General features: G+C 39.2%; 1 protein-coding gene across 6 annotated transcripts in view; it reads right to left on the reverse strand.

Moving 5' to 3' along the window:
- Positions 1–25244, reverse strand: part of GRIA1 (glutamate ionotropic receptor AMPA type subunit 1) — a 277008-nt gene that overhangs the window by 106639 nt on the left and 145125 nt on the right. For 5 of the 6 annotated variants that reach the window (XM_040993959.1, XM_040994264.1, XM_040994036.1 and 2 more), the window contains 3 exons: positions 20459–20512; positions 2989–3150; positions 1050–1217 (listed from right to left, as the gene is read on the reverse strand). In XM_040993959.1, coding sequence (XP_040849893.1) covers positions 1050–1217; positions 2989–3150; positions 20459–20512 — 384 coding nt within the window. The remainder of the gene's footprint in view (positions 1–1049; positions 1218–2988; positions 3151–20458; positions 20513–25244) is intronic. The other variant, XM_040994108.1, reaches the window with a different exon arrangement.

Below are 25244 nucleotides of genomic sequence, written 5' to 3' on the forward strand. Positions count from 1 at the left end.
TCTGCCTCAGAATCTTTTGCGTAGGTAATTGATTGAGGCAGGTATGATAGTTTTATATCACTGGTCTTTAAGCAAATGAAATTGGTAATTACAATGGTGAGAAACAAAGAAATAGGATCATTACTCAGCCATTATAAAGAATGAAATTCTACCATTTGCAACAAAATGGTCCCAACTAGATACCATTATGCTCAGTGAAATAAGCCAATCACCAAAAGAAAAACATCATATGCTGTAATATATGGCAACATTCACGGAAAACAAAACAAATAGGTAAGCATAGGTAAGCATGCATATAAATTTATTCTCACAGATGAACTATACAGTGGAGGCTGGCATCCCAGGAGGTGAAGTTACATTGTATTATGCATCTTTACTCCCTAATAAAAGCAGGGCTTCCAATGAAACTGTTAAATATACATTGACAACGGGATACTAGACTTTCTAGTATTGCTACCATGCCATGATACATTTAAATAGCAGAATGTTGGACTTGTGAGTATTACTGAAGGACTAGATGATTGTAATAAAAAAAAAGTGGGGAAGGGAGAATAAGGATGGAGAAAAGGGAAGTGGAGGAGGGAAATCCCTAAACCTACAAAACCGTATCATGGAAATAATGATAAACATTAAATCAAGTTAAATTTTAAAAAATGAAATACTGAGAAACATTTTCAGGGTCCTCATACACCAGAAACCCTCATGAACTATGCACACATAGCAAACACAGTGAAGAGATTCAGGAAAACAGGGCAGGAGGGGCATCTCCTGGAGATGGTCGACACCATCCTGTATCACCATTTCCTTCCAGCTTCAACCAGAAGCATAAAATATAACTTTTATGCTACAAGTAAGGACTATTCCATATATTTAGAATTTCCACACATGCTTCCACACTTGCCGAGAGGCACAAACGCAATGCCATGTTTTTTTCAAACTTCAGGCATGTTCTTTTTGTTTTGTTTTGTTTTTAAGTAAGGGTGTTCTGCCTGAATTTGATGCTCAAGTCCCATGTTCCCATGAGATGGGGCAGTCATTGCCGGCCTTACCTGTTGCAAAGCTCTCTGGATGTCAATGCCCTGACCCCAGGGTACAGCTGGATTAGCCAAACAGTCCCCAGCATTGCCCCGGCGGGATATGTCAATTCTCTGCCTCCGCAGGCTCTGGAAAGCCTCAGCCATCACCTTCACCCCATCATAGGTAAGCGCAGAGGTGTACTGGTGGGAGGAATGGAGACAGGCATTAGAGAGTGCTGACAGGCACTGTATTTGGGGATATGTCTCAGAAGGCCAAAGCCAAGGTACAATTGGGGGCAGTGGTAAATGAGGGAGGGAATACCTGCCCCTTCCCACAGGGTTGCTTTACCATGCTGGCCAATGCTGTCCTCATAAATTGGATTTCAGTGTGGCCAGGTATGACTTTTGAAACCGAAATGATTGTAGATTTTTGTGTATAATCATGGAATTCTTAAAACATTAGTTCAATTGGAGAAGACACATAAATTGGATACAGTAGTCACAGGCCAAACACAAGGGAAAGCAGTTGGTTTCTCTGTATTATTATCATCAACAAGAGGCTAAAAGGAACTGTTTACTATGCCATCTAGTATAATAGTGAAAAGAAATAAATTCAAGGAAGAGTGAGCTCTTGAATATTTCTGCTCATGGATCATCCAAGTTTACAGGCTTATATCTGGTAAATTTATTCTCATGCTTCTGAATAATAATTCTCAGTGTTTGCCCCTCAGGAACAAAATGGGGGCTAAGATGTAGATGAGCAAGAAAACAGCAAGTCCAGGAGAATATATGTGGTCTTTGAATTCCTGTCTGTCTTCTACCCTAACTTATTTCCTTTATCTGGTGTGTTGTTTGACTCTGTAAGTTCACAATAGAAGGCAAAGGGATAAATATTTTTTCTCACTTACTTTTAAAAATTATACCACATTTGTAAATTGAGTGGAGTATTTACAGATTAAATAATTAGCTTCTGTGTGATTGGCTCATTGCTTTAAAGCACACTTGTGAGTTTGTTTGCTTAGGCTGTTATTGAAATAAATCTGCATTCCCAAAGAATTAAATCCATTTGAAAAGTGGTGGGAGAGGAGGCACCTCAGAACAGTTAAAAGTTAAAATGAAATCCACTGAGTGTCAAGAGCAATTCTTCCAAGGATTCCCTGTCCCAGATAATAAAGCTGGCCTCAGAATCCTTCCCAACACAGTATTCCACATGGCTACTGTCAAGTTATTTGATTTGACATGGAAAAGAAAAATTACTTGCCATCTTTAAACCATTCTCAAATAGCAACCAAAAAAGATTTTGGCTGTTGGATTTTGAGCTGTGTTTCTGCGAAATGAAAAACAGATCATCTGTATGATAATTGAGAGCTGGACTCTGAGCCAGAACACTACTGTATATTCCTTAGTTAGGTTCCCCTAATTTTGAGCTGGATATGGGGCTGCTCAGAATAAGGACTACCTTTTTGCACAGCTCAGAGTGTCTCCACAAAGAAAAGAGCATCTTCCTGAGCTGTTCAGAATGGGAAGAAAGAGTGTTCCCCAGCTTTTCAGGCAGCCAACTGGGCTAGTTTCCTAAGATGTGCCCAGTGGCTTTCGAGTGGAAGATTTGTGTATAACTTCCTAAAAGAATTCTTAAAGGAAACATTTGTGCTTTACATTCCTTTGTTTTTACCTTGCTGTTGCATGAATTACTAAGATTGTGGCTGGAGTTAAAGCAGCCATGTTAGATGATAAGATAACAAATGCACATAGCCTAACAAGAAGATAGAAGAAGCCCAGGTATTTGTACTAACTCAGCTAATTTCTGCGTTTTTTTGTTTTCAGGATAGAAAAGTAAAATATGTATCTTCTTACAATCATTGTTCTTCTGGGTTGTCTGACTTTTGCCCCTGCCCAACACCCAGTAATCTTCAAAGATATGCTTTCCTTTTGCTTTGCTTGTTCCTTTACTGCCTGCTGCCCATCCTCATACCTTGGGTCTCTTCCAGTCCACCCGGGTGTGGTCACGAGCGTCGCTGTTCTTCCACTGCTGCATGATCTTGGCAGGAATGGTGTCTGTGTAATTCACCAGCTGGAAGCCTGTCACATTTGCTCCACTCTCCTTGAATTTGTTTAAGTCAATGTCCATGAAGCCCTATGGAGGGAGATAGGGAAGAAGTCAGAACATATTGCCTGGAAGAATCCACATACTCATGTTACAGAATCACAGGGCTCTCCATCCCGTTCTCCAAGGTAGAACCCATTTTGCAGGGGTATAGCTGTGTCTCTCTTCCTTCTTGAACTTGGTAACCACCTTAGTCTGTGCACAAAGTTAACATAGTGGTTAAGAGGGCTTGAATGAAGTGCTGGCACATAAACCGCTAAATGCAGTGCCTTTCACCAGTTACTTGGTAGCTTTCTTGTCTGGATGATAGGGGTGAGGAGGTAAGATAGGATATATTAAGTGAGTAATAATTGAATGTTCAACAAATGGTGATTGGGATTATTACAATGTCCCATACAAGTGGAATAAAACAGAAACCTGTAAGAAATCCACCATCCACATCTTCCACCTTTTTAAAAGGAGAGGAATATGAAATTGGTTAAAGACAAGCTCCTGAAGATTCCCCAGGGTTACCAGCAATCTGGGGGAGAGTGTGGATTCTAATATAAGTTTTTATCATTTGCCTTGTTCTCTTTCCCTTACAATAGATAGGATCTTCTCTTCCAAATGAGACCTGATCAATTCCAGTGTCCACAAAGGACTCTTCACTGAAAATGAGATTTCCTTCACTTTCAGCACATTCATTCAAACTCAAGAGGCCTTTGACTTAATGGGAAGTCTTATATAATACATCTAATAATGTATGTACTCTTATTTCTGTGGCTTCATTTCACTCTATTTCTTTATAAGGCAAAAATTATACATCCATTTGACTGATAAAGAGTCTTTGCTCAGAAGCATACCGTGAGTCAGTGGCAGAGACTGACCAGAGTAAAGATCTTGTGTTGGCTCACTTGCTCACTCATTAACTCATCATGCAGCAAACAGTTTTGCCCACCTATTGTGTGCTATTCTAACAGTTAAGGAAATGAGTTACTTCTGTGATGGGGAATACACCTGTAGTGGCAAGATAAAAATATACAAGGGAACTTACGGCACAGCACTGTACAGAATAGTTGTGTATAGTTTGGTAGCATGGAGTTTTGTAAAGAAAGGTAAGCCAGGGTAGGAGAATGTGGAGGGAAAAAAATGTCTTGCTTTGGAAGCTGTGATCAGGATGAGCCTTCCTGAGAAGGTAGTGTTGGCACATGGACCTAAGTGAAGAGAAGACCTATGAGTGAGCTGTGAGGGTATCTGGGAAGACCATTCTGAGCAGAGACGTGGAAGAAGGAGGATGTTGACATGTCTCAGCGATGTAAAGAGATTGGCATGAGTGAAAGGGAGAAATGGTGAGGAATGTGGGACTGGCAGCCCAAGGCTGGGTCACACAGAGCCTTGTGTTAGCTCAGTTTTCTTTACAGGTATAATTATGTACCCCCTGCAGGAATTTAAACAGGGATACTAAAGCCACTGTGTTGGTAGCTCTGTGAATTGGGGAAATTGTCAAATCCCAATGAGGGTAATGAAAGAGTAAGCAGAAGAAACCAGTTAAATAGACAAAAGCCTGACTGGCAGCCAGCAGATCTGAGTGAGTGCTGCTTCCAGCTTTGTCTTGGGCTCCTAGGGCGCTGTCCATGTCTCTTATTTTTTCATGCACTTCAACTAGGTTATTGCTTGGAAGTAATGGATTTTGTGTTTCAGAGATCTCCCTGCTCCTCCTGCCACACACACACGTACCTGTAAAGTTCTGTGAGTTCTAAGTATTTCTACTTTATAAACAAAGTTTAATCCACTCAATCTAGGTTCTTGATATTCTCTTAGCCAAGGAGTGCATTTTTCCTGGTGGGATCATAAGCATTTTTGGGGGTCTCAGCTTAAAATGCCATCTCTTCTGTGAGGTCTTGTCTAACACCCTGAAAGAACCGATTTCGGCTTTGCAGGAGGCACTGTCTGTACCCTGGTCATTTCCACTTCCCTTTATACATTGCTCTTTCGTGTTCAATAACAAGGGCAAACACCTATTATCTTACCTACATGCAGAGTGAATCAAGTATGTTGGAAAGTACATAGTACCAGAAGCAGATTCTAGCTGATGACAGATAGGAACCTAGAGATAAATGTCACAGAATCCTCTCCCTGGTTACCTAATCATTAGGAGTTCTGCCTCAATGTCTAGAGATCCCCTAAGAGATCAAGATCCCTAAACCACCTGCGGCAGAGGGTTCTTGATTGTGCATCTTAAGTGCTTCTTTCCCTTCCATACCTTGCTTCCTTCTTTCCTGATGTTTCTAGAATTGGCATCCAAAACTCTTGTTTTAAGATCTGCTTCTAGAAGAACCCCGTTGAATCACCCCAAATACTCTATCCAGGCAATTGTCTGTGTCTCATTATGGTCTCCAGAGCATGTGTCTTTATTAGAGACAGAGGCTTTTGTCTCTAAGAGCACTGATGCTCTTTCCTCCCACTGCAATATCAGGTCCTGCCTTATTGACTGAGGTATCCTAAATCCTAGCACCCAGAACAATGCCTGACACAGTGTAGATGCTCAGCACATATTTTGGACGAATGAATAAAAACCAAAGACTTTCTGCAAACAGAAGTGCAAGTTAGATGGAGGAAATAGGATGACCATGCAGCAAGTACCAGTGGAAGATTTTAATAGATTGAAAAGGGAAATTGAGTTTGGAAATATTTTGAGATTAAATGATCTTGTAACCATAGTTTACAGTTTCACAAAGGTACTTGATTTGTACAACCTGTTAGTAACAGTGTTAGGTTCTTCTTCTCAATATGTAGTATGAAATGTAAGATCAGCTCAGAGCATAGCCATCCCACCAGTTGTTAACAGCTTGCACACAGTTGAGAAATTTCCCATAATTTTTAAAAAGAACATTTTGTTCATTAAATAACTATTGAGAGAATGAAATGGAAATTATCTCCTGCAGTCAGATTCTGTCATTTGCAAATCTGTAATAAGCGCCTGGGAATTTAATGCTGGCTGTTTCCATCTCAATGTAACAGAGGCCAAAGGGAATGGAAGAGTTTGTCAAACACAAATGCTGCCCAACTCAATAACCAGAATGTCTAACTGCAAAGGTAGTAGAGCCAAAGCTCGCTTATACATAAACAAATTGATGGGACTCTATCTGAATTCCCCTGGCAATCCTGAAAATGAACAAAGAGTGATAAAAACAAGCTCATCGTGTAGTATTTCCAAATCAAAAGTTGAAAATAACTTGGGGTCAGTTTATTTCACCCAGTATCTGATGTTTTCCTTTCTGTGTAAATTTCATGTTGGAAATGATAATCTCACATCTACACAATGTTCTTGATCACTGGGAAATGAGTCTCACAATTACTAGACTTGATTTCTCTATAATGTGAGAAAATTAACTTTGTCAATGCAGCAAAGTGCTCTTGATGAGGAATAGGATATAAAGATGTTAACTCTTTGCTCACCAGTTAGCTGGAAAATTCTACTCAGTTCCCTTGTGCACTCTCATTAAATAAGGTCTAATTAAACCATTTTCTAATTTTCTTTGCCATTTTGTTTAACAAAAAAACCCTTGGGGCTAATATTTGATAATTAGTGCTTTTTTTCTGTATCTTCTTTATTTGCACATGTAATTGCATAATATTGTGTAAGGATGCTACATTGCTAATTATATTCTATCAAAGACTTTATGAAGTTTGGTCACTTTTTGAGTAATTTTTCCTATTTTACGACATGTTCTTAAATGCTGATTCTATTGTTTTATACGCTGAGATCATTGAAAAATGAAATTAATCTATAAGGTACTTGCATTTTAAGCTTTTCATTGTTTTTTATATAATTCAGCAGGAAAATTCCAGTCTCCTAAACCCAGACACCTGCTGTGGTCTCCAAAGCACTGGTAGCATATCCAGCTCATGGCCAACTGACTCTCTTTCTCATTGCAAATGGAACTCTTGATGAATGAACTCGTAGGAGCACTAAGGTCCATGTGTTCCTGATTGTTTCTTTTGCATCTCTGTGGCATTTGGACCTCCCACGTGAGACTAATGAATGGATGATATGAGATGGATGCTCTATCATTTTCCTTTAAGTGCAACTCTCCCAGGATATAGGTCATTACACGGAGAGCCACATCAAGCACACACACTGGGGAGCTTTTGTAAAATAGCTCTCCCTATGAGAGGTCATTCAGGAGCCCTGAGAGGAAACTGGATGTTTGTATTTTGATTAAGTTCTAATGCTGATTAGTCAAAAAATTAACATTTTATTATTATTAAAATAATAAATACAATCATCAAAGGAATCCCAAATAATAGCATATGTTATAAAGTTTGAAGCAATAATATTGGTGTAATATGAGCCATTTTATCATCCTTCTAATGAGGAGTTACAGATGGACTGAGTTGATAAAGCATGAAAGACAGACTTATGTAGAAGTGTGGAGGAAACTGTCAGAAGAATAATCAAACAAAAATAAAGTTTGTGATACTGCCTGCTAAGAAGTCTGAGACTAGAAAGAACAAGCATTTTTATTTTTAATTTTATACCCTAATGTAACATTTTTTTAATATTTCCAAGAGGTACAATACATGTACATCAGGTAATTTGATGTATGTCTTTGGTTGAGAAGCATCATTAGTCACGGGAAAGTAGAAGGGAGAAAAGCAGTGGCAGGATAGGTAAGAGAGAACTAATTTGTTATGGACTGAAAAGTGACAGCTGCTAAAACCGAGGAATCTGGGAGCTTTTATATACCCTACTGAGGCACACTTTCAGAAACATTGATCACAGTCATTACAAAAATGACAATCATGGTTAACAGTCATTTCATATGTGTTATATAACTTTATTCATAAAGAATCTTCTGAGATTATAAGATAACTGTTGCTGAAAAATAAAAAAAAAATTAAAAGTCAGCCCTGGCTTATTTTAAACATTTTCCAAATTCTTCTCCTGAGCCAGCTATTCTGTGAAATTGTTTCCGTATATGATCTTATTTAGCAAACAATCCAGAGAACTAGGTGTGTGCAATAGGCGCTGGATCCATATTTGCATAAATATCCATCACAGTTTTCTGCTGAGAAGCTATGGTTCAGAGACTCTTGGATACTTCCCTGAGGAAGCAAAGGCTGTTATGGTGGTCCAACCATACTCTGTTACACTGTCTGGCTGGGGGACAGGGTTCTGCTTCAGATTCAGCTTCTTGCTATTGTGCCCAGAAAGCCTGTAGGTTAAGCTAAAATAGTTGAGTCCCTGCGAACCATGTAGGAGAGCAGGATGGAATTCCTTTTGGCTTCAGCCTGACCTAGCTCTGGCTATGTCAAGCATCTGGGGAGTGAATCAATGGACAGAAGATTCTCTGTTTCTCTTGCTCCTACTCTTGTTACTCTTGTTCTTGCAGACTCTGTTTCTCCATCGTTCTATGTCACTCTGCCTTTCTAGTAAATGAATCTAAAACACAGTTTTGGATACCTACTCTTCACCTCCATACAGGTAGGAAAATGGAAGCTTAGAGAGGATGATAGTGGTTGGCTAGAGGACTAGCTGGGATTGGAATTTGTGTCTGCTCTGTACTTTTCTAATGCAGGAAACAACACATTTCTGCTTAGCTTTTTGAGTAGAATGATTAGGAATGAACACGCTCAATTAAGTAAACTCATTAATATAGTCAGTCTGTCATTCATTTGTTATAATTTTTAGAAGATTATAATGAGAAGGAATTTTAAATGACTATGATATCCTAAAGAGATGGTTACAGTATAACTGCATTGGCCATGTTTTCATCTTGCTGTAAAGATTTGGACATTGCTTGAAGGATCCCTAAGAGGCTCTGGGCCATCATTATGACTGTTAATTGTCACACGTACTTAGAAACAAAACAACCAGTTATTTATGTTCTTACTGATTATTTAACTTCTCCAATGTTTGGCTCTCTAGTCTACAAAATGCAGTTCTACTATCACCTACATGGTAAGGTTGATACAAAGTTTAATAGAATTAGTATAATTAAGTCCCTAGAATGATGTGTGGCACACAGTAAGTACTTAATATGCTAGCTATTATTATTATCATCACACTCACCATTGGGTCAAACAAGGCTAGATGTTGCTAAAACTACTTCAAAACCAGGGGCTGCATGAGGCAAAATGTCTGAGAGAATCTGAAGTTATATAAGAGCAAACACAGGCTTTTGAAAGATGAAAATCAAAGCTGTATTTCCTTTTCTCTGAGATTCTGTCAAGGGGTCATCTACAAGCCATTTAGCCCCATCATACTGACTAACTGCCTAAACTGTCATCTCTGATGTTAGAAGGAAGAAGGAGCAGCCAGCACTGTTCAGGACAGGCTAATGAAGAATGCTTTTCAAACAAGTACTTGTCCCACTGGAAAGAGCACTTCATTTATTGCACACCCTTGTGCTCTGGCAGGGTTAAGACTGGAACAAATCAAAGAACTAGACTCATAGTCTGAATGGTACACATTGAACTTGCCAAGTTTCCCCCAACTATCAGATAACATCTTAGATGACAGCTACATAGAGAGCACAGATACAGTGAAGCGTAGTTCAAAAAGTCTTGCTACATTAGAGATGCTTAAAAAGGTGGGATGATTAGGCTAAAAAATAACAGAAGAGGCTATGTGAAGAATGTATTTGATTCTGAGAGATGCTGTGTTGGTGAAGAGGAGGATGGCTTATTTTCTAAAGCTCTAAAGACCAGAAATGAAAAGTGGTCAAATGTCATGGGAAGTAGATTTTGGCTGAAATAATTAGGAGACAACTACAATGCCTAACATGTATTCAACCACTCTGCTTAGAATGAACCTTGTTAATTATTTTTGTTATCTCGTTTAATCTTCCCAATGATTCCACAAAACATATACTATTAGGATTACTTTTATTTGCAAATTAGAATTAAAATAAAATTTGAAAACTGAGGCTAGATTTCATAAAAGTAGCTTCTGTCAAATATAATCTGGGTGATTAACGACAGATATCCTATCCTAGCCTAGCAAGTATCAAGACTCTAGAGCTTGACTTTTGGATTATTGCTCATTCAACCCACAGAGCATTAATTCAATCAATGTGATTGATTTATTGCTGTGCTCCTAAGAAACACTGTGATGATTTATATATATATTTTTAGAGGTTTGTTTTATTACGAAGAAGATTTACAGAAAGAAAGAGAAACATAGAGAAAGATTGTCCATCTGCTGGTTCTCTTCCCACATGGCTTCACAATGGTGGCAGCTGAGCCAATCCAAAGCCAGGTACCAGAGTTTGTAGGTAGGTGATGAGCTGTTGTCCCACTCAGAACATTCATCTTTATGTAATGAGGGATTGGTCAGGTTTCTCTGACATTAGGACATTTATCCTTAGTTTCTTTAATGTGTGTTGATAGTCGGGGTGTAAACTACATGACTTTATTTCTCTAACTTAGGTCTCAGCGTTCTGTTTGAAACTACAGTGGCCTGTTTCATTTCGTTTGCCCCATGAAATTGTGACCTCCTACATGACAGCCCCCAAAATGTCTGGAGGGTGTATGTTTAATGTACGTGGAGGAAGGCAGGAAAGGCTAGCAATTCTTCGCTTGTTCTTTTCATGATTAAAAAAAACCTCAAGATTTAATACTATATTCTCTTTTGGCCTGAGATTTTATGTCTTGGACCAAAGAGATATTTTTATCGTCTTTTCTGTTCGGTATATTGTGAACCAAGGCATAAATAAGTTGCAGGTAGAGAATTTCAGGGACAACTACATATCTTCTCTCCTGTCTTTGAATTTCATGAGCTGTTTACCATTAGGTGATCGATTCAACCTCTACAGGCATTTGTTTACGGATCTGCAAAACAGCGATGTTGGCTAGATCAGTGATCTTTCAAGTTATATTGTTGTATTTTAAGCATTTTAGAAATTGCCATGTTGGGCTAAGAGAAGGGCTGGAGGAAGAGCTTCTATATAAGATATATTCATATCTTATTCACCAAAGCAGCCCTACCTTTGATCTGTTTTACATATTCAAGTTCCTCCCTAAGAAGCCATTTGAAAATGAAGCTTCAAACCAGAAAGTTGAGAATGTCTGAGCCAGTTGGTTTTTTTCTTAAGGTTCTTCCAGCTTTGATGTGCAATTCTGTGATCACACAGGTGTGTGTGTGTGTGTGTGTGTGTGTGTGTGTGTGTGTGTGTGCCTGATGTGCATGAATATGGATGTGTGTGAATCTGTGAAACACTGCTCCATTGAAGACTTAATTTTCCTTAAATAGCCATGCCTCTGCATAACAAAGTCTTCACATTTTATTATGTTATCCCGTTTAATCAACCAGAATTTTAAAATATTCTCAACCTATATGGTTCCTAATTATAGAACAGGTTTATTTGATTAGCATGAAGACAGTAAGACATGGTAGCTGTACTTCAACAGCAAAAGGGCATTTGTGTTAATTTGTCTAATTGCATTTGAAACTATGGAGGCAGGTATGTATGACATGTGTATCTGCAGATACAACAGCTACTACTTCTCATGCAGGTACCCATTGTATGACAGCATTGTAAAAGTCAGTGTCTCACAGATAAATTTATCTAAGGCATGTAATTTAGAATAAAATGCTGGCATTTGGTGGCAGAAGGTTAGGGACTGTTAATGTAAGGCTTATATGTATGATATCTACTTTAGTGTTGGTTGATCTTTCAAAAATTCTCTTCGTATTACTGTTGTCCTCACCAGTTGGTTGGAAATAAGGCTGATACCTGGCCAGAGTCACTTCAGAGAAACTGTCAAAGGTCAATTCCAAGTTTAGCCTTTCAGCACTAATGGCTGGAGTTGCTGGTGAACTGGAAGCCAACAGCATTTTCTTTTGTGTCATTGAAGCTTTCCTATCCAGGGTCGGCTAAGGAGGAATTAACAAATCCATCTTTTGGTGAAATGTTATGTTTTGTAATTATAGGATCTTGCATACAGTAGGCACCTATTGATTGCTCTGCCAAGGAATGAATGAAATTCCAAATATATGACAAAACTGAAACTGGGAAGGTAAAAAGTATTTTTCTAGTGAATCACTCATTCACTCAGGAATGCTCCCTATTGGGATGCACCTGTTAGAGGAAAAGGTGTAGGAAAGAATAAATCAGATTTGATCTTTGGTTTCTACTTACTTAAACTCTAGTGGCAAAGACCAATATTACACAAGACATTTCTTAGCTTTACTCTGGACTCTCAGTGGAAGCAATGATTTTTAAAAGAAAAGGAGCCTTTGTGTGGTGAAGAGTTAGAGTGGTAGAGGGTGGCATGGCACACAGACTGCCTCTGCATGTCAGCCTGGATTCAAATCTCAGCTCTCCCAGCCCCTCGCTGTGTGACTCAGGGCCTACTACCTAGTCACCTTGTGCTTCAGTGTCCTTTTGCTGCACAATAATCATCACTAAACTCTCTGTCTTGTAGGGCAGTTAGGAGGATAGACTGGGATCTGCTAAATTCTTAAGACAGTGCCTGGAAAATAGTAAGTACTCCTATAGAGCTCAGTGTTTCTGAGGCATCATTTTTCTCAGATTACATTATTTACTTTTTCTGTCGAAAAGGACTAAATCCTCCTAGTTATACATCTCCCTCAAACACTTGCCATCATCAGTGCTAGGGGGTCCCTTGTGCTTCTATGCTGGTAGTGGTTAGTCAGAGCAGGTGTACCAACACAGCAGTTGCAGCCGCTATCCTGCACATCTAACACGGCCCAGAGTGCTGACCAGACACAGAAAAAGCCATTTCAAATCAGCCAATGTGTGCATGGTTTGGAAGACTGAAGAATACAGACAAGTGCCCGAGATTAATCAGTCAGCCTCTTCATTGTAACAGAAGGAACCCAGGGGCTTTGGAATTTGTTTTTATACTGCTTAACTGCAGAGAGTCAGGAAAACTCAAACTCCCGATTGCACAGAGTTCTTTTGATGAATTTGCTCCTTTGTATTACATTGTGTCTTAACAAATGGAGACCTTATGGGGAAAAATGGTTTGAACAAATGATAGTGAGTCATCTGCTGGTGGACTCCTAGGACTCTGCCGTTTCTGTTCTAAACTTTCCATAAGTTGAATTCATGCTATGTTTATCTTGTTAAGTATGTAATATCTCCACTTTCATGGGAAAGATGTACAGAGATGAACAGAGAGGTAAAGTGACTTTCCCAGTGACACACAGCTGGTGAGTGGCTCAGCTAGAATTTAAGCTTGCATAGTTACTGAATAAAAAAGATTTTTTTTCTTTGATCAGTTGTAATATGGTACTGAGAGTTGTGGTTTTCTAAGTTTGGACAAGATAGCCGAATAAAAACTGAAATTAGCCTTTAGACTTTAAAAGAGTTCATTTAACAACTTGAACTTTGTCTTACTCATAAAATTACAATAAAATGTTACTTTTGTTTTTCTTTTTTTTTTTTGAAGGATACACAACTCTCTGGGGGTCTCTGATGGACTGTATAGCTGGTATGGGATGAATGTGAAAAACCACATTCTGCTTTGCCTAATGAGATGCTGGCCTTACCTTGGGGAGAGCAGCTTTTTGCATTTGAGATTTGTCTTTCTCTCCACCCACTCCCATTTTCCTTCCAGAGGCTTCACAGTGTCAGCTCTGGTGATCATATTGTGATCTGCATGTTCTGACTGTTACTGAAGAGGGAGGTAAAAGCAGCAGGAGAGAGAGAGGGAGGGAAGGTTGTGTGGGAGGGAGGAGAGCTGGGATGAGCCCCTCCCCTCCCAGCAAAGAGAGACTCTGAGAGCAGAGCAGGGAGGAGGGGGAGAGCTTCTGACTCTCTACACCCCTCCCCTGCTCCCATCACACAAAGGTTTATGAAGGTACTTCAAAAGGTTCATGGAAAAAATAATGTACAAAAGGCATATTTATTTTTGGTGCAAAAAAAAAATTTCTAAGATCCATGCGCAGCTTTTCCATCACACACATTTTCTGTGAACCTTTTGAATACCTCTTGTATAAGCACCTCGTGAAAACAAACGGAAAGGCAGCAGGTGAGGAAACAAGAAGCAATGAAAGAATGTTTTGCATCCTAGCCCAGCTCTGCTCGTTGACTTTTGAGTGACCTCAAATGGATCAATGCCCGGCCCCCTACCCTACTCTTCCAGTGTCCATTTTGTAAAATGAAGAGCTGACTGGGATGGGCTCACAAGGACCCTTAAGCACTAAGTTTCTTGGATTCTTCAAAGCAGGGCCGGGGCACATTTTTCCCACCCCTGCTAGCAACATGGCAACATGGTCATCCTCAGCTACCGTGTAGCCTACCTAGGCTTTCCTTGCCTCTGGTGTTTCAGGTGGTCTTTTGTGGCATGTATGCTATTGTCACAGATGGTAGTTTTTCATCATTCTTTGCAGAGCTTTGTTCACATGTTCCAGTCTAAGAGAAGGAGAAGGCTACTTGTTTTCAGGACAAAAGCCAAAGCTCCTGTTTCTTGGGTGCTTCCTTACTGGAGCCTAGCACAGGGCTCAGCACTTGCATGCTTTTTATCCACATTTGGTGACAGTTTTGCCTGCTGTTGGACTCTAGCCTGCGAGAAGGCCTTGCAGGAACAGGAAGACATCCAGATTGGAGAAGCAAACAGAGAAGCTGTTCCTAAACACTCGTGGTGGAAGGGCAGCAGACATGTTCTCCATGACAGCAAACAGCACAGCCCCCCTTGTTCAAAGGACTGGGAACTGTCAGAGCGCTTAGAGAAGATAAGGGGGGTACCTCAGAGGTCCTTTCCTCATCACTGGGGTGTATTTTAAGCAGGACCCAAATGGATGGGCTTCTGTTAAGAATGTGGTAGAAGTTTTCTTAGGCTCTAAGTTGTCTGTTTCCTCCTTTGCACTTTTATGACTGGCTTTGCATTACTGGTCTTCATGTGTCTTTTACATTGAGATACAAGGATTTTGCTTTTCAATGCCTGTGATGTTTGGGCACCAGTGTTTATTTCCCCTTGTTCATTCATTTGGTAACTTTTGTAAGGAATGCGTGTGTTCGGTAGGAATAAAACAGATACAGTCCTTTCTCCAGGAGTCCACAGATAAACAGCGAGGAAGTAAGTGAAAAATACCTGGGGTTTTGGCATCATGCAGTGTAAGATTTGGCCTTGAAGGGGTCTGAGAGATCTGAAAGATGGTATCTTGTTCTCAGACATGAATGTCTTCCTTTTCCACTAAAGGTGATGCTTCAGATTATGGTGACAACAATAAGTATTATGGTGGTTATTACAAATGTTAGTGTCTGCTTATTTGGGATTATGTATTACTACTATGCGCACTTAATATTCTCTGTGTGTGTGTGTGTGTGTGTGTGTGTGTGTGTGTGTGTGTGTGTGTGTTTAATGAGACAATGAAAGTTCTGGCAGGGTAGATAATTTGACTAATACCAAACAGCTACTATGTATAAAGCCAGAATTGAATCTTAGTTTCCTCTTACCCCAGAGACACCCTTCTTACCTACCAGCCACCTGCCTAGCCTGAGGCTGCAGAAACAAAATGGAACTATGTGTGTTACTGAGATAGCTGCAGAAGAGCTGCCAAAGAAAGTGCATTGATTTCAGCCCTAAAGAAGGAGTTGACAAGTTTCTCACCATAGGCATGCAAGTTGACTGAAGAGCACTTTCTTTCTAGGGCTGACCCAGCAGATGGACAGCAGCAGCAGAGAGCTGAGGGCTTACAGTGGCTGTTACATGAACCTAAACTTGTGACTCTTAGCATTCCCCAGGAGTTCAGCTGAGACCACATGGCATTAAAGGTTGTCTGCTCTGGTCAAGGACCTCAATAAAACCTGGAATGACTTCTCTGTCTCTCCCTCAGCAGCTGTCACAGCTAAAGTGATAGTTTTACTGCCATTACATCAGGCCCCAAATGAGTTTGAGAGCCCGAGTTTAAAATTCAGATTGCTGCCACAGCAGGCAAGATCTGAATGCAAGTCATTGTGTCAAGGACATCCACAGCTATGTTCCTACCTCTCCCATGCTCAGAAGTCACTGGCCATGGTAGTAAAAACATAAGCATTGAGGTTCTGTGATCCTGGAAGGTCCAAATCTATTGCTTAATAATTCGGGTGGGTAAAATTCTCTCTAAGTCTTTCTTTATCTGGAAAATGGGGATAATGCTGATAATCTTAAGAACTGTTGTCTCAAAGGAGATATCATTACAGCTAGGTAGGAAAACATATTTTAAGAAGTGGTCTGGGCGGGGCAGTAGGTTTAACCACCCTTTATGACACTGGCATCTATATTACATTTCTGAATGGAATCCTGGCTGCATTTACATTTGTTCAAACCACATGTGAACATTAAGAAAGAATTTTGCACCTGTGCAGAGCCCTTATTAACTTTTCGAAGCATGTTGGCATTCGACAGCAGCTTTGGTTTTCTGTAGAGACCTGGGTAGGTAGCACAGAGTAGGAGCTATTATATCTGATGGACAGATGAGGAGATGGGGGTGGAGAGCCACAAAACATACTCAAAGGTGGGATCTAGATAAAAAGCATATTTTTATTTTATGATTTAATTTTATTTTACTCTGTCCATAAGCTCCCTTTTCTGATCCATAATCTCTTTCCTTCCTCTCTTCTGGATACCCTGCAGTGGTGGTTTGAACCTTCAGAGCCTCCCTCCTTCCAAAGCCATCTGGTAACACAATGCTGCTGGATACTCTGAAGCCCAGACCTTGCAGCAGGAACAGAAGGAACTACAGAATAAAATGCAGCTTCATCCTTTTGTTAACCTCCCCGAGGCTCCCAGGGTCCCTAACTCTATAATTACATCCTAGTCACAAACAGTCTGAAGGAATGGGTCAGTTCCATGTAGCACCAGGCTAATTATGTGGCAGGATTTCTAAAAATTATTTTATAAATTATTTTATTCCTCTAAAGGAAGAAGAAATCACAGCACATACTGAACTGTGTTTCAAAGTGAATTAATTAGTAATTTGAAGCCTAATTATCAACTAATCTATTGGAACATGCAATTCTTTTGTATTTAGATGGTATATACAATTTGCATCCTATTAGGCGACAGTTGTAAGGATTTGAAAGCTCATTAGGTCAGAAGAAAAAGAAATGCACATCAGAAGAGTGGGCAACCCTGGGAGCTGACTTGGGGATGCTCTGACTGAGGGGTCAGTGGGCAGCAAATGAATCTTGCTATATAATTGCCTGAGGTCTTTATTTGGAAATTCTCTGTACCCCTCAGGAAGAAAATTACACATGCCCACACCCTAGTTTTGTGGTTTTTTTTTTTTCCAGCAGCAAAATGCCCACAAGTTCTCCCTGACAAATGTTCTGAAAGAATGGGAAAGGCATTACACTGATAAAATTGGTGCTGGGCCTGGCTCCCTTGTTGACTACCCATTGTGTAACCCAGGCCATGTCATATCCCGTTACTGATTCTGAATCTATTTCCTATAAGTAAATGCCGTTTAGATGGAGCTGACTTCCACAGTCCCCGCCAGCATCACTCATCAAGGAGATATCAAGGGCACTCCTCACTTCAAAGTGTAACAAAAGTAAAAAAAGAAAAATCCATCTCTTCATTTACTTGAACAACTACCACTCATTTCCCCATTTTTTCCCCTATCTCCTACTTTTGTCTTATTGTGGTAAGAACACTAATCATGAATTTTGTCTTTTCAGCATATTTTAGATTTGTTAAAATCAAGAGAACAGATTTCATGAACTTCATAGGTACATTTCCAAGAAGACAACCACACTTCTCTCCCTCCCCTTTCCTCGTTAGTTTCTGCAAAGATAGAATTTTAATAATTCACTCTATATTCAAAGGTTTACTTCACCACTAATCACTATATTTCACAGATAAAAAATAGGAAGACCACAGTTCAGTTGGAGAATGAAGATATGTTAAAAACAGCAATCATATACCAAAGTGACTATTTCATTCCTTTTTTCTTTTGGTATTTTATGTTAGTTGCTGTATATCAGAGAACACATTTATCTTTTTGAAACTGATTTATCTCACTAAGCAAAATGATTTCCAGATATCCCCATTTTGTTGCAAATGACAGTATTCCAGTCTTTTTATGACTGAGTAGTATCCCATACTGTGTGTGTGTGTGTGTGTGTGTGTGTGTGTGTGTGACATTTCCTTCATCCTAAGTTGAGGATATCTGAGTTAATGCTATTTCTTGGCTATTGTGTGAACTGAGCTACAATAAACATGGGGATGCAAATACTCTCATAGGTTGACTTCATTTTGTTTTCCCACTCATTTCTAATACAAATACTTCTGAGGAAAGTGACGAACTATTAACAGTTGAGTCTATGTTAATTTGTCTCAATAAGCTCTATTTCAAGACCTGAACCTTAAATGCCAGTATAGCTGGAGCAATAGATGTTGAAGGGAAAAGAAAGGTAAGGCAGGATTTATTTAAATCTGGAGACCAGGCCAGAAAGAGGGATTGGGATGAGGCAGGATATTTTGGTCCCATTTTTAGATCCATGTATTCTGTGCTATACTTTTATTAATAACTTTCACTCCAGAAATACATCAAAAAGATCAATATTTTGTTTAGTTAATAATTAATATTAATTACAAAAATAAGCCACAAAATAACATAGCTAAAACCAGACAGTTATCTATTCAGTTAAACATGATAAAAACTGAACATTAATTACAAATTAAAAATGTAAAAAAAATCACATCTTAATGGAAACATTGAAAAATCACAAAGGCAAGCTACACTAACAAATAAATTTTGTAGAAAGGCCAAATTGGCAAGGAATATTGACATATACTCAATATGTCGTATGGAAAAATTTATTACTGATTAAAATCTGATGGGAGATTCAATGACTGTAGTTTAAAATTTTTGAGTTTTTTCTAAATATAAACACAGAGCTATCATATAGGGCAGCAATTCCTCTCCTAGGTACTGAAGAGAAAAACTTGTACACTCATATAGCAGCATTACTCATAATAACTCACACAAAAGCAAACCAAATGTTCATCAACCGTTGATGAACAATATTATTTGGCAAGAAAAAGGAGTGGAAGTGCTGAAAATGCTTTAATATGAGTTAACCTTGCAAACATGCCAAATGAAAGTGGTCCCTCCGAATGGGCAACATATAAGATTCCACTTGTCTGAAATGTCTAGAACAGGCAAATCCTTAGAGACAAAAAGTAATGGTGGTTGCTTGGGACTTAGAGCTTTGAGGATGATGGGGAATGAATGCTAATGGGCATGATATCTCTTTTCAGGTTGATGCGAAGTTTTTGGAAAAAAGAATGAATGGTGATGATGGCTTCATAACTGAATTTATTAAAAACCATTGAATTTTATGTCTTAACTAGATTAGTTTTATGGTATGTGAATTGCAACTTAATGAGGCTCTCAAAACATGAGACTAAACATAAAATTATATTTGACATTGGAAAATGGCAGGTGGTGGTATCAAAATGCATGATTCAGAGATAGATGAGTAAAATGTGACCCAGAAAAAATAGGCTTGATAGAAACAGTGGACAAAGACTTCATAATGGAAGCTATTACTCATAAAACTTACTATGTACAAAAATTGTTTGATCAAGGTTTGAATCAAGGTGTCTTCATATAACTATACTCAATAAGAACTGTCATATGTTTAAAGAATTTTTTTTTTAGGCAAAAGGCTATGACATATAGAAAAATGAATTAAGAATAAATTAGCATAATAATTTTCTTGCTGAATAATAATTTTTTTGCATCCCATATGAGATTTGGGGCTGAAGGCCCCCAGCTACTGTGGATGGCTACTTTGATTTTACATCTTCTCATCAGTGTGCCTTGGAGGCAGTAGAAGATGGCTCAAGTACTTGGGTTACTGCTACCCTTGTGGCAGATCTAAATGGAATTCTGGGCTCCTGAATTACACCTGTCCCAGCCCTGGCTGTTGAGGGCATTTAGGGAGTGAATCAGCACATAAAGATATTTCTCTCTATCTCCCTCCCTCTTTCCGTCTCTCCCTTCCCTCCATCCCCCCCTTCTTCCTTTTAAATAAGTAAGTAGGTAAATAAATAAAAAAATAAATAGATCTTTAAAAATAAATAGAGGGCTCATAGCAGTGGGATCAAGACATCTTGCATCCATTAAAAAATGTGGTGATTTTGTCCGTTATTGTCAAGGGTGAGAGACAATTAAGGCTGGCATTGTGATGATTAATGAGATTCATGAACAATATGCTATGTTTTGACAAGTGAGATGTGGGAGGGAAAGATAAATTTGGTAATTTCAAGACAATGTTGCAACTCTGAATTGCCCCTTTCACCCACACAGTTCTCACCAGGCAAGGCTTGGAGCAGAAAGCCTCGGCACAAAACACAGACAGACACCTAACTGAATCCACAGTGCTCTACTCACCAGATTTGCAAGGATATAATGGTAGCCGATGCCATTCTTCTCCAGCTTTATAATCTACAAAACACAATGGGAGGGGACTTATCAACCATATGTACAACAAAAGCTACATAATGATAGTATAATAGCAACTCTCATGAATGGTTGCAATGTACATTGTCCTATCCCTGACATTGCTAGTATCTTGATTTTATAGCTGATATCTGGTCATAGAGAGGCAAATTAAGCTGTTGAAGTTATTCGTCTATTTAGAGGCTGATACAGGACTTGCGATCAGTTTTGCCTGCTTTTCAGGAGGCTAATATTGTTATAATCCTAAGGACCCAGCCTCAGTGCTCCTGGTACTTGTTCTATAAGGCTTTCCTCAAATAGGGAGACTCTACCTTAGGTGAGGATCTTACATTGTTAGAATTCAATGTCACTGCCATCACAAAATCTGCCACTTGGATGCACTGATGATGTCTGATAGGTAGGTGGGATGACTCCTTCAACTCCTTACGTGAACCATATACAGGCACTACTTTTTTTCTTTCCTTGAATTTTATGTATTTCTACCTAAGACAGTTGAGTACTCAACTATAAATGGGTCACTCAACTCAAATGCTGAAAGGGAATGTAAAGATCATCTGGTTCAACTCCTCACTGAACAGATGGGAAGGTGAAGCCCAAAGAGGGAAAATGATTTAACCAGATCGCACAGTAATCTGGCAAAAACAAACAACAGGAGCCAGAGCACAGGGAACTTTGTGATGCCTGATTATGGCTAATAATGAAGAGCCAGGATGCTAAACAGCTTTCTTTCCAGAACACTGTGTCATTACTGCAGACAGGAAAAATATTTGCAGAAAAAACTACCCAGAGGTTTGCCTGGGCAGTCAGACACACCATCCAACAAGAAACAGTTAGGGATGCAGATTTTTGTTCTAGCCCTAGCAGAGCCTGCAGTTTTACTTGATTTCTATTTTTTTAAAATCATCCAACTGGGGTTAGTATGCCCTGATCTGTACCTCTTTTCATGTTCTGCTGTAGGTAAACATAAAACATCTGAGAAGCACTTGGGATTCTGCTCTAACTAAATAAATTTTCAAGGTTATTAAATTCCACATTCAGACATCTACTTAATTGGATGTATGTGCATAGCAGCTCACATATTTTTTTATGTAGGGAATAATTAAATGCATATACACACAATGAATGATCTGAAATTCTAGACCACAGAACTCATACACTATCAGGATGATAGTTTCATTAATAATTATTCATTACTTTTTCATCTTCTTGTCAAATGATTTGCTCTTTCAACAATGAGTTACTTTTAACAGAAACTTACTCAGCTTCTAATAAACATAGAACAGTGAATAAAAGATGTTTCAAAATTGACTATATCCAAACAATGGAGAAGTACAAAGTGCAGAAGGAAGTGTATGCCATAACCAATCACTTATTTTTGACTGATAAAAATTGGTGGTTTTGTATATTTAATCTCACTCCAATCTTCACATGCTTCATGTCACCCATCTGTCTTTTGACTACCATTTTTCCCTTTGTGGTTGCCTTTTACAAGCATTTATTCAGTTTCTACTACTGTGCCAGGAACATGATAGACTGAGCATAGTGGCTACCCCTCTTGGAGGTAACACTTCCCCAGAAAGATACCCATGATAGACACTTAAATGGAAGAATGCAGAGAACAAGCTGAGAAAGGAGTTCTAATTATCACCTGCAACTTCACATGGGGCCCATTACCTCAAAACTCCTTTCCCTAGGTTGTCTTCATTTCAAATCTTTTGTATCTGAATGTTCTCCCTCATTCTCTGTTATTGTTCTTGCCTCTTAATACTGAGTTGTAATCTCATTTTCTCCGTAAAATCTTCCATGACTAGTTAATCCACTCAGCACACATTGTCTGAGCATAGACCGCTAAGCATCAGATGGGAGAGCCACCTATGAACAGGTGCTGGAGAAACAGCAATGAACACATGAGACAAAATCCCTGTGCTCTTATTGAGCTGAGTTGACATGTCAGTTGGGAGCCAGTTTGTAAATGTATGAATAAATGCCCTTATTCTCTGCTCATAAGCCTTCACTGTCTCCCCACGATTTTTAGAATAAACCTCTAACTATTTAGAATAATTTCCAAGGATATTCACAGATTGAGTTTATAGTCTTGCCATCATATTATATAGATGCGCAGTGTCTTCCACTTACCCTGCTAAGATGTATTCTGCAGTTTAGCATTCACATACCTTATTGGCTTCCGAACATACCCTTCCCTTAGCCACATTTACAGAGAGGAGGAGAGATAAGGGAGAAAGACGTTTCATCTGCTGATTTACTCCTCAGGTGACCATAATGGCTAGAGCTGATCTGAGTTAATCTGAAGCTAGGATCTTATTGCAAGTGTCCCATGTGGGTGCACGGTCCCAAGGCTTTGGGCCATCCTCTCCTGCTTTCCCAGACCACAAGCAGGGAGCTGAATGGGAAATGGAGCAGCTAGGCCACAAACTGGCGCCCACATGTGATCCCAGCGCATGTAAAATAAGGACTTTAACCACTGGGCTACTGTGTTAGGGCCCTTTCCCTCCAAGTTAAAGACTCTTATCTAGCACAACCACTTCTTCTGTGAGATCTTTCTTAAAGTTTTCATTGACTGCTTATTGTTTCAATTCACTCAAAAAACATTTATTGAAAAGTTAGTAGGTGTCAGGTATCATTCAAGGTATTGTGAATATCCAGCGGCCAGAGTTTATATTCTGTTTGGAGTGCTGATCACAGGGAGAAGCAATTAATGCTTTACTTGGAATTTGGAGTCACTGTTTGCTTCCCTAGGCTGGACAGAACATTTTGTATTAGGCTGAAAAGATCCTAATTATTGGAATGTTAAATGTTGATGTTAGGAGCGTCAGATTGTAAATCTGATTAAGATTATAGAGTAATCACTGTCACTAATTGTCTGAGCCCAAGGCAAATCATTGTCAGTCTGACTGTCAGCTATCTCTTCTGCAGAATGTGTACATAAGCAGTAAGTCAAGTGATCTCCAAGGTCCTGTCATCTCTTTGCTCTTTTCAGCATACAAAAATGAAACACACACATGCACACACATAATGTCGATTTACCACAGTCTAAGACATCTGTACAACCAAATCACTTCCTAAGAAAATAAATTTACCATTTGACAGAAGAGGTGGTGATGGATAGTAGAGGCAGAAAGTTGCATTTTAAGAAATTGGACTGCTTAGCCTGATCAAACTGGTTTGACTTAATTATGTTACCTATGAGACTGTGGACAGGTACAATTCCTCATTTATTAACTGAATTGGTATATGCTGTTTTATTGAGCTGATGTGAAGATGAAATGGGATTATGCCTGGTAAGGACTTTGTACAGTGTCTGGTATACAACAAGCACTCGAAAAATTGTAGCAGTGACTATTGACGGTACCATACCACAATATAAGGCAAGCATCTCATTGTCATGCAGAACTTTTCTCTTCCTCCTATCTCTTCTCATTTTTCTGTCAGTTTTGTAGAACAAGGACTGACTTTCCTATTTTACGGATGAATACACTTATGTTCAAAGAGGGAAGTGACTCAGGAGGCCTGTATTAGTTGGCACTATGAACAACAAAAAATAGGCAAACGTTCACATGTATCACTTAATGTTGCATGAGTTCTAAGGCTTTGTCATGTACTTATTTTTAAAAATTCTCACAAAAGCCCTTGAATAATGGCAGTAATGATGATGCCCATGTTGCAATGCAGGAAACTGAGGTATAATAATAGTAAAAACCTTATCCAGTATCACAAAGCTGGTTAAGTGCTAGAATTGGGATTTCAACTCCAGCAGTCAGGGTTCCAAATTCTTTGCTTTTTGTCCACTGCCCTAATGCCTGAACTCAAATCTCTAACTTCAGCCTACAAAGTTTCGACTCAATAGAAGCATTTTTTTTCCTGATTTCTTCAAGTAGAACACATATAGTTAATGCCTTAACGATGATAGAAATTTCAAAATCTCTCCTTGTTCTGTGGCTGAAGCTTCTGAGTGATTGCAGAGCTGATGCTGAGATTCCCTGTGGGTACCCCGGGGACTTGAGGGCCATTAGCAGGATTTGTCATGTTGTCAAGTACCTAAAACCACCACCTTTTATTATATAGTGCTGTTAAAAAAATGATTGTAAAAGTTACTTCCTTGCTCGCTGAAATACACAAATGGCATTAAAAAAGTCTTACTGATTCTGAGGTGGGCACGTGTTTTCGTTCTGAAAACCCCAGGAGCTGTAGTTTACAGACCTCCGGGTAAAAATTATGGAAGTGACAGGATCTATTCTTAGCAAGTACAAGATTGCTCAGAGACAACAACAGTCTGCTGAAGGAAACAGTAGTAACAGAGGTGTTTGCTACTTCCTTGGACACAGGTTAGTGGACCAAAGGGTTGGGGTGGCAGGCATTATTATCAGGGAGTAGCACAGCCAGGAATAGAACCCAGGAATTTGGTTCTGCAGTCCTGTGTTCCTGATGTGCTACTAACATACAATGTAATTTATTACTCCAGCAATAAGGGAAACAGTGGAGGCAAGATGTTGGTTTTCCTGTTCTAGAATCATTTAAAGCCCCTGGTCAAGTCTCCCCTTGTCTGTGCTATTTCATAAAATTTCACAATGTGATACAGAAGGAAGTTAGTCTCATTGCATCAGAAACTCTCTGTATAGCCCTCCTTAGAACCAACTCCCAAGGCAAAACTATATACAGCTTTCCCTGAATGTCCCCCCTAACCAAGAGGAGCCCTTGC

Source organism: Ochotona curzoniae, unplaced genomic scaffold (genome assembly GCF_017591425.1).
Source record: "Ochotona curzoniae isolate NIBS_2020 unplaced genomic scaffold, NIBS_Ocur_1.0 contig_1, whole genome shotgun sequence".
In the NCBI taxonomy this organism is placed as follows: domain Eukaryota; kingdom Metazoa; phylum Chordata; class Mammalia; order Lagomorpha; family Ochotonidae; genus Ochotona; species Ochotona curzoniae.